The sequence below is a fragment of the Psammomys obesus genome, unplaced genomic scaffold (genome assembly GCF_907164565.1).
Source record: "Psammomys obesus unplaced genomic scaffold, mPsaObe1.curated_primary_1811, whole genome shotgun sequence".
NCBI lineage: Eukaryota > Metazoa > Chordata > Mammalia > Rodentia > Muridae > Psammomys > Psammomys obesus.
In genome coordinates this window covers 638,059-647,989 of record NW_026594377.1, presented here as the reverse complement: position 1 = coordinate 647,989, position 9,931 = coordinate 638,059, and the positions used below count along the sequence as shown (strand labels likewise).

Below are 9,931 nucleotides of genomic sequence, written 5' to 3'. Positions count from 1 at the left end.
GATCTAGGAAACCCCCATACCCGCTTGTGGCCTGGAAGTCATCAGGACGTACACGGGCACAGACACATGTATGCAAGCACTCATATACACAAAAATACCGAAAGTGGGCGGTGATTCACACCTATGTCATCACTAGGAGACCAGGCCTGTCTCAGTGAAACAAAGCATTCCCTGGCCCTTTGCTCTGTGTGCATTAAGTGACCAGGAAAATAGCCAAAGACTTCTGGAGTCTTTCTGCCTAGAGGGAGGGAGCGAGGCTACCTTCGCCTCATGAATAATGCAGCGCGAGTCGTCAGGAGCTACAATCTAGGACCTCTTCCCCCATGATACCTTAAAAACTTTGTGTGTGGTGGCACTCGCCTGTGATCCAGCATTCAGGGAGGTGGAGGCAGGCGGATCTCTGTTATTTCTTGGCCAGCCTGTCCTGCAAAGCGAGTCCAGGACAGCCAAGGCTACAGAGAAACCCTGTCTCGGAAAAAATAAAAACCAAACTGTCCATAGGTAGACAGTGAGGACCAGCAACTGCTGCTGATCATCGGATGGATAAGTAAAAGCTGTCAGTCACACACAACGGAATATTACGTCGTCTTTAACAAGGAACGAAGCTGATTCATCTTTGACGACTCAAAAGCCTCAGTTTGTGGGAGCGCACTATGAAATGCCCAGAGACAGGAAGATCAGAGATGTCAGGTGACAGGGAGGGCGCAGGGAAAAGTGTAGATGGGGACCAGGCGTTCCTTCGACATGAAGGAATGTTCTGGAGCAGACAGCGGTGGCGATTGCGCAACACTGAGGACGTGGTGGCTGTCGCGTTACAGAGCTGTTTATTGGAAAGCCAGCCCATCTATGACGTGGATGCTTCATCCAGTTGCTGAGCTTTTAGCATCAGAAACGCTCGGCACACCACCCTGTTTCCACAGCTCTGGACACCAGGCGTCTGGGGATCCCCATTAGCTGGACGCAGCAAGAGGTTTACATAACCACGCCCACTCCCTCCGGGCTCGCGCAGGCCCCGCCCATTTCGCGCTCTTGACCGCTCTGTGAAGCCTCCGGCACAGGATCGCTGAAGAAAATGCATAAATATAAAAAATTAAGCCAACCTGCGTCCCTGTGTTAAGGACTCACGCATACTCCATATAAAGCAGGGGCTAAAGATTTGCAGATGGGAAAAAAAGAAACAAACCAAACCTGCCAGCGCCATGAATATGTATGAGGCAAAGGCGGAGAGGGCGGGTCTGTCGGGCAGTCCGGGTCGCGGCCAGTCGTGCACGTGGCCGGCAAGCGGAGGTCTGGGACAATCTCCATGCACGCGCTGAGGGCGTGGCCATACCTGCACCAGGAATTAAGTAGCAAGCCAGAGGGGCGGGCGTTACAGCGCTTGGAGGTGTGGCCAAGCGCGGGGCGCTCGCTCGGGGGCGTGCAACGAGCCGGCTGGAGGGCGCCTTCTCCGGGGCGCGTGGGCGCGGCCGGGTGACCTTCTTACCTGTGGGCGGGCCTGCTGCAGGCGGGAGGCGTGGCTGCCGCGGGGCGCGTCCGGGGGCTTTGCCTAAGGAAGGCGAGCCTCAGCAGGGGCTTCCCGAGAGCTTGCCGGCCACTCACGTCGGAGAGCGTGGCTGATCGCTTGGAAGGGACGCAGCTCGGCGGCGGGTTGCGCGGCTGAGAGGGCTCTGTCGGATTTCGGAACGGTGGGGAGCGGCGCTACCTTCGCCTCATGAATAATGCAGCGCGAGTCGTCAGGTAGGAGCGCGTCTGTGAGAGTTTGGGGGTGTGGCCACCGCGCACGCGCCTAGGAGTTGTTTGTCAGGGAAGTTTCCGGGAGTGCTCGGGGGCGTGGCCAGTCCTCAGCTCGAGGTTCTGTGAAAACTGGCCTCTCGAGAGCCCTTGGGGCACGGCCATCTGCGCAGCGGTTAGCTCGTCCAGCCGCGCTCGCAGCGCGCGTGGAGGCCGTGGTCTGGAGGCGCGGGGGTGGGGCCGCCAGCGCTCGGGGGCGTGGCCAGCGTGCGGGCCGCTGCTACATGTTGGCCAGCTTGTTGCAACGGGGAGGGCTGGTGGAGGGGCGTGGCTATGCTGTCCTCATGAATAATGCAGCACGTCGGCGGGCGGCGGGGCAGGGCGGGGCCGGCGTGCGGGCGCAGTCTCCGCGGAGGGGGCGGGGGAGTGATGGTTGCAAGATGGCGGCGCTGAAGGAGGATCGGAGCTACGGGCTGTCGTGTGGGCGCGTGAGCGACGGCAGCAAGGTGTCGGTGTTCCACGTGAAGCTCACCGACAGTGCCCTGAAGGCTTTCGAGAGCTACCGGGACCACCAGGTGAGCTGCGCGGCATCCTGGCGGGTGGGCTGAGCCGTGGGGGGACACCTGCAGGGACCTGTGGGGGGGCAAGGCCCCGTCCAAACCTGGCGACACCTTGACCAACCCCAGTGACATCCTTCAAATTGAACCTACACTTTTTTTTTTTTTTTTTAAATCGGGTCCTTTCTATGTGGCCCAGGTTGGCCCCGAACTGATGGCCATCCTCCTGCCTTAGCTTTTTCATTGCTGGGATGACAAGCGTGCTTGGATCCACTCTTAAAAGGGGTACTTTAGACAGAAACTTACTGCCTGGCCCCAGATCCTGCCACCTCATGTCACCCTGTCTCCCTGGACACTTTTCGACGAGGCTGATGTGTTTTTCTCGCAGACTGACGTGGTGATGTTAGTCTTCCTCTGCCTGGGCACTCGGGAGGAAGCAGCTGTATCCACCGCACTTGGTCCCTGCCTCATGTTCCATCTTCATCTGGGAGAGATTCGAGGCCGTTTGGTCCTCCCTCCTGGCTTGGCGGTGGGGTTGGGAACCCTCACCCTGGGGCACACCTGGAAGCTCCCCTCGAGCCTTGGCACCACCCTGCGTTCACAGGGACAGAACTTGCAGGTCCCCAGGGGAAGTGGTTTGAAGCTTCATCTTCCTAAAGTGACTGGGGTTTTGGGTCAGTGTCTGGGCCTGTGCTGGCGCAGGGGGTGTTGACGAGGGCGAGTGAACAGAGAGTAACTAGGAAGGAATGTGGTTTTCTTCCTGCCCGGGACATGCGCGGCACCATTGCCCAAGCCAGGAATTTCTTCCCCATTCAGTGTTCTGGGGAGCCTAACCTCCTGTCTTCATCACTTCTTCCAGCCACTTCCTGCCTGTGCTTGGGTCTCAGTTTCCTCCTTATTAGAACAAGATTAGATCTCTGGAAAAAGAGTAGTAGTTCTTCCCTTGTCAGGAAGGTTCCTCACCTTGAGGCAGAAAGCGCCCCTACAGGTGAGGAGGAAGCGGTGGTGGGATTTGGGTGCTGGGCCCAGCCACCCTGGTTGGAATTCCAACCTGGAGTCTTTCCCCTTGGGCCATTCTGACTAGTCGTGGAGGATAGGGCTTTTCCCAGAAACAGCTGGGCCAGAGCATGAGTCACCACTTTCAGGTGGACTTGGTACCTGGTGGCAGCGCCTGGCCCTTGCCCTGTCACCCCAGCAGCCTTCCTCAGCTCTGCCGTCATACTGTTATTTTTACTTTTGGGTGTGTGTTACACCCCCTAACTAAGCCTGTTCTTCATGTGAGGTTGCTCGTGGAACTACAGGCCATCATGCACGTGCCCTGAGGAAGCCAGCTGTGTCTGGCCGTGTGATGATGACCAACCATGAGGAAGCCTGAGCAGTGTGGCCGTCAGAATTCAATTTTGGGGCAGTCCAAATCTGTGTTTATCTGGAATGCTAACACTTAAGTGGCAAGGCGACTTTGGAGTGTTATCTGTTGTCATTATCAGAGCTTCGATCTATTCTGAGTTGGTGTCAGACTCATTACTCCCCTGGCTCTAAGTGCCAAGGTGGCAGACAGGTACCCACCACCCAGCTTCAGAGGTAGATACAGCTGTTTGTTTGTTGTTTTTAAGTGGTCTCACTATATAATCCTGGTTGGCCTGGTACTTGCCACATAGTTAATGCTGGCCTCCACCTCGCTGAGATCTGCCTGAGTGCTGATCTTCCGGAGTGCTGAGACTAAAGGTGTGTGCCACCATGTCTGGCTTGGGTCAAATCTTAACTTTCTTGTGGGTCTGAGCCGAGACAAGGGTAGCTCTGGTGGCAGGAGGGGTCAGGTTTGGGATGGTGGACTGGTCATCAGCTGATGCTACAGGGTCCATACCGTTCCTGTCTTCCCTGCTTTGAGTTAATGCCCTGTTAAAAGCAACCAGCACAGGTTGGCTCCTTTTGCTTTCCCCGCAGCTGGGTCTCAAGCCTGACAGGCAGTTGCTTACCATGGAGCTGTGCCATCAACTCTTTTATTTTATTTTTGTTTTGTTGTTTGAAACAGTTTTTCTGTATTGCCCTGGCTGTCCTGGAACTGAGAGATCCACCTACCTCTGCCTCCTGAGTGCTAGGATTAAAGGTGTACACCACCTTTTGGCCACTTATTTTTACTTTTTAAGACATGGTCCTTCTCTGTAGCCCAGGCTGCCTTTAAACTTGGGACTCTCTGGCCTTAGCTTCACTTTTGACTGTTGTGCCCAAGCACCATCTTATATTTTAGTTTGAGTTACCAGGAGCTTTTTCTGTGTCAGTGTAGCCACAGTGTAGCTGTCAGTGTAGCCAAAAGAGGGTCCGGGAGGGAACTGGCTATGGAATGGGTGTCTGACCTGGGAAGAAGCTGGGCATGGCTCTGTAGAGTGGGTTGGGAAGTGTGCCCTGTTCTGTGCTGGCACAGGAGGCCATGCCAGCTAAAGGCACAGCCACAGGCATGGCTGGAACCTGGCCCACTTGGGACTTCTAATGAAAAAGGAAAACTGCCTGGGATTCCAGGCCTGGGTAGGATAAGGCAGGAAGGTTGTGAGTTCAAGGCAAGCCTGGGCTATATGAGACCATCTCTCAAATAAACAACCTAGGGAAGTTCTCAAACCAAACTGGTGCAGATGTGACACTTTGTGTGTTTTGGGGGTGTGGCTTCTAGAAGAGATGAGGAAACGTGGTCCCTTCATCTTTCCAAGGACAACCAGTTGCTATTGGGAGGCATGTTCTCTGACAGCCGTGAGGTGGGGATCCTGCCTCCACCTGCCTACCCCGTTGTAATTAATCTTTGCTGGGTAGGTCAAGGAAAATTGAAGGTTCCAGTAGGGTCCATGAGGCAGGGCTTAGAACTTTAATCATCTGTGGACCAGCAAGGGCCAGGCTCCCCCATCCCACCCCCAGCTCCAGTCCCTTCTTGGATCTGCAGTCCCATTCCCATTTGAGTCCCAGGCTCCACTGAGAGCGACTCTCGCTTGGATTCTGCTCTGCCTCATGTTCCTGGGCCTCTGTTACTTGCCTGTAGGGGCCTGCCTTCTGGGCCTGTCCTGCCCAGAAAGAAACACCTCTCCCCTGTCAGCATAGCCATGGCCTTTGGGCCCACAGGCACGGAGATGAGCCCCTCATGTTACACTGGCTGTTCTAGAATCCTCAGGAAGTGGCAGAGATGGACATGGGAGATCCACCAGAATGGGCGTCAGCAAGGACTTAAAGATAGGCCTGGGAGGGCAGTGGAGGCACTGGCCCTATGCTACACTACGGGGGTGTCTGTGGCTGGAGTCACAGTTAAGCCTGCACCTTCTTGGCGGGGCTCCCCTACTCCTGGGGATTCCAGTCTTGGAATTACCAGGACCCTGCCCCAGACAGAGTGGACTGGTGGCTCCCACCTTGTTGTGAAGTATGGGCTTGGAAGCAGCACACCATCCCCTGTGTCCCCAGTGTGTTCAGTGCACAGGGCCTCAGGCCAGTTGCTGGTGCCCATAGAGCACACTCGCTGATTGAGAGGCTATCGCACCTCACTGGCATGTCTGTGCCATGCCTGCTTGCCCCGTGCCTGCTGTCCATCCCCGTAGGGAGCAGTGTCCAGTTTTCAGGTGATATCACAGGTGGTGGCTTTAGAGGTCAAGTCACTTCTCAGGACATCCAAGCAAGGAGGTTGCTCAGGAGCCAGACATCAAGGCCTCAGAAGGGCTGTGGCTCTGTGAGGCAGACAGCGTGTAGCATGCTGGTATGGGCATCAGGAGTGTGGCGGCCTTGTGCCTTTGGCCCGAGAGGCATGGGTTTCCTGTGTATATTGCAAGGGAAGTGCTGGATGGTTCTGAGGCTTAGTCTCTCCAAGGACTGCGACAAGAAGCTAGAGTCTTCAGGGGGTGACGGGTGCGTGCTGCAGACTAAGCTCCTCCCTGACTGCTGTGACCCTTGACTGTGCTTCCGGCTGCCTGGCTGTGGCCGCGGTGACTGTGTGTAAACAGCAGGCACTCAGAACCCATCCCTCTGTTGACTCATCTGCAGGCCAGAGTTCATCACCCTGCAAGCAGTTTTGACAGCACACTGGGATTGTGACATCCTGGTGGCCTTCAGGGAGGAACTACCCAGCACGGAAAACACGGCTTCTTTTCCCTGCTCACTCTGTTGGTCCCTAGGCCCAAGCCCAGACCAGACCACAGGATTCCCTGGGCTGGGGCTAGCAGGGCACACACTGGAGTCCTGCTGCTGGCCGACCTGGGTACCCTGAGTCATTCAGGTGGATTTGTGTCAGCTCTGCGGCCTCACGGCTCTCTCAGAGTGCCCCCGCATGACCTCCCACCAGTAGGCAGCTATGGCAGGTGGATATTTTGTCTGGTTTCATGCCTTCTCTTCTTAGACAGGTGTCTTGTAGCACAGGCTGGCCCTCTCCTCTGCTTCCCAAGTGCTTGGATGACAGGTGTTTGCCACCACACCCAGTTGTTATGTCACCATTCCATAAAAAGGAAAGCTGGTGTCCAGATAGGCCATGCTGAGGTGCCTGCCCCACCTCAGTGCCAGAGCCTTGTGCTCTAAGTGGCATCCTGTAGGTAAGAGCCTCCCTGACCAAAGGGAGATGAGGTTCCCCACTGAGTCACCAGGACCAAGGGGTAGGCACAGGGGGCTGGCGTCAAAGTGCTCCCCAGATGTCTGTTTGCAGCACTTGGGAAACTTTGTCTTTTTTGCTGTTGCACAGTTAGCACAGAGGGGAGGCCCACAGGACAGCTGTGACTGTGCTGCAGCCCATGGGGCATCCTCATCCTTTCTCCACACTCACACAGTGCTGTCTCTCTTCCTAGTTCTAGATAAAGCATTTATTATCCCTTAAGCCTTAAAGCCTGTGTGCTTGGCCTGCACTGAGCAGCCAAGCTTTCTTGGTTGCTCTGTTTTGTCCTTTTTAGTTTTTCTTTTATGTGAGTGGATGTTTGTATCTACAATTGCCAGTGTTCCTGGTGCCAGATGAGAGTGTTGGGTCCCCTAGAACTGGAGTTACAGATGGTTGTGAGCTACCATGTGGGTGCCAGGAACTGAACCTGAGTTGAGGAGCAGCTGGTGCTCCTCAGCCGCTGCGCTGCCTGTCCAGCCCCTCAGTTTCTTCTTGCAGCTCTAGGGATGCCAGGCAGGCAGTGACCACTGAGTATCCCAGCCTCTAAAGCACCTCCCACACTGTACCCCTCAGGTCCCTGCTCCTCCATCAGACAGGTATCCTAAGTGTGGTGCATGACCGACCCTTGAGTAGCGCCAGGCTGCTACGCTCTCCTGGCGCACCAGTGCTCTTGGTGAAGGTGTCCTAGGGAAGGAAGGCCTACAAAAAAAAAACAAAAACAAAAAAACACAGAGGCTTGTAGTGTCTTGACTATGAGGCTCCCAGTGTTAGGAGTCACTGCTGTGGCCCACAGGAGAGGTGGACAGGGAGCACTAATAGGAGGCAGTGAGGCCCAGAGGAAGCCATGGCACAAGCTCCAGGAACAAGCTTCTGAGGCCTGACCTGGGACAGTAGCCCAGGAATAGACCAGAAGACAAGTGTGTGAGGCCTATTTGGGAAGCTTTTTGCATCAGGTCTGGCTCACTTGGAGCCAGGCTGGCCCAGAACTCTCCCTCCTCCTGGCTCCATCTCCTCAGTGCTGGGATGACAGGTATGCACCATGATAAACCTGCCTTTTCTTCTCTGTCTTTTTGTTTGTTTTTGTTTTTTCAAGATAGGGTTTCTCTATATTCTTGGTTGTCCTAGACTCACTTTGTAGACCAGGCTGGCCTCGAACTCACAGAGATTCGCCTGCCTCTGCCTCCCCAAGTTCTGGGATTACAGGCATACGCCACCATGCCCAGCTCTGCCTTTTCTTTCTTTCTTTCCTTTTTTTTCTTCCCTCTCTTCTTTTCCGCCTCTTTTTCCCTCCCTCTCTTTTCTTTTCTCTCTTTTTATAGCTATGTCTCTTCCCCACTTTGATCCCTTCTTTTTTTATGGGGATAAAATCTCATATATGCTAGGCAGGTGCTTATCATGGAGTACCTATGCCACATGTGTGCGGTTGTAATGTTCATGTATGATTAGTGTGTGTGCAGGTCAGAGAACAACTTACCGGAGTTTGTTTTCTCCTTCCACCGCTTGGGTCCTGGGGTTGAGCTCAGGGTGGCTGGAGCCATTACCCATAGAGCGAGCACTGTGTACATTTTGAAGGAGGTTTAATAGGTGTAATAGCCTGCCCCTCCTGACTCTCAAGTGACTCAGTGTCAGATGTCAGGGTCCTCACATTGCATTGGTGCTGACTGGTTCAGTGGCATCACAGATGCTGGAAGTGCTGAGGCCCAGGCTGGGGGTGGCTGAAAGGCCTCAGTGGCTCTTAGGTCACACCTAAGAGTGAGTGGCAGCAGGCTTTGTAGTATCTTCCTTTGGAGCCATGCAACCCACCCAGGACTCAAAGGTGCGGATGCTGGTCCCTGGAATTCTAGTGTCCCTCCTAGCTGTCTTTTACATGGAGGACCAAGCTCGCTATGGAATGCCACTCCTGACATGTTCTTCCTCATTCTTCTTCAGTGATGGTGCTACATACTCAGAGAGGTGTGACAAAGTCATGTCCCCCTCAAAAGGTCAAAGGCTAGTCCCTGGTTCTGGCTCCTCAAAGCTACTATGTCCCTGGGGGCAGTGGGATGGTGCCTTGGGCTCTTGTCTTCTTTAATAAAGACATGGCTACTACTATTTTTTTTTTTTTTTTTTTCCTGAGTTAGAGTCTCTCTGTGTAGCCCCTGACTGTCTTGGACTCGCCTTGTAACCAGGCTGACCTCGAACTCATAGACATCTGCCTGCTTCTGCCTGGGATTATAGGCGTGCGCTACCCCTGCTCTTATTAGCGCTTTACCATCTGGAAGCAGATTGGCCAATGCTGGGCCTCCTGTGTCCATATTGCAGATCCTTGGGCGCCTGTGTGTTTCTCAGGACAGGCTACAGGTCATAAGAAGCCCTGTGTTGCTTTCTTAGGCTCCACCTCTCACTGGACATGATGTTGAGATGCTTTAGTTTCTTTACCCCCAGGACATCTTATGTGTTTTGTTTGTGTATTTTGAGACAGGATCTACTTAGCCCTGGCTGTCTCAGAACTCATGATATGGACTAAGCTGGCTTTGAACTCATTACGAATTCCTTACTTTTGACTCCTTAGTGCTGGACATGCACCACCATGCCCGTCTTAGGTTAGCCTCAAACTCACATATATTCCTCCCACCCCACTGCTGGAATAACAGCTGTGCCCTGTGATTACTGTCCCCGCAGTTCTGTTATTTATTTTGGTATTTTGAGACAAGAGTCTCACTATGTATCTCTGGCTGTCTTAGAACTCGCTCTGTAGACCAGTCAGGTCTTGAACTCACAGAGATCCACCTGCCTCTACCTCCTGAGTGCTGGGATTAAAGGTGTGCACCACCATGCCCAGCTAGCTTTATCTTTGTGTGTGTGTTTGCATGCACACATGTATGTACGTGTGTGTGCCACAGCAGTGTGGCAGTCAGAGGATAACTGGAATCTCTCCTCCCATGTTTATGCGGATCCAGGAACAAACTCAGGTTGTAAAGCTTGGAGGCAAGCATCTTTAGCACAAGGTGCTGGCTTGCGCTGTTGGTTCATGCTGATGGATGTCATCAGGAGG

At 54.1% G+C, this 9,931-nt stretch overlaps 1 protein-coding gene and 1 long non-coding RNA gene across 2 annotated transcripts in view; one reads left to right on the top strand and one right to left on the bottom strand.

Moving 5' to 3' along the window:
* Positions 1-807: 807 nt before the first annotated feature.
* LOC129685319 (uncharacterized) lies at positions 808-1,933 on the bottom strand. The gene is made up of 3 exons (XR_008721467.1): positions 1,484-1,933; positions 1,189-1,330; positions 808-1,063 (listed from the first exon to the last, which is right to left on the bottom strand). It is a non-coding gene; the product is annotated as an uncharacterized LOC129685319 (long non-coding RNA).
* A 225-nt stretch (positions 1,934-2,158) lies between these two features.
* The window catches only part of Ell (elongation factor for RNA polymerase II), a 47,589-nt gene continuing 39,816 nt past the window's right edge, over positions 2,159-9,931 (top strand). Inside the window, exon 1 of the mRNA XM_055618803.1 lies at positions 2,159-2,306. Within this exon, the coding sequence (XP_055474778.1) occupies positions 2,172-2,306 (135 nt within the window). The 5' untranslated portion in view covers positions 2,159-2,171. The remainder of the gene's footprint in view (positions 2,307-9,931) is intronic.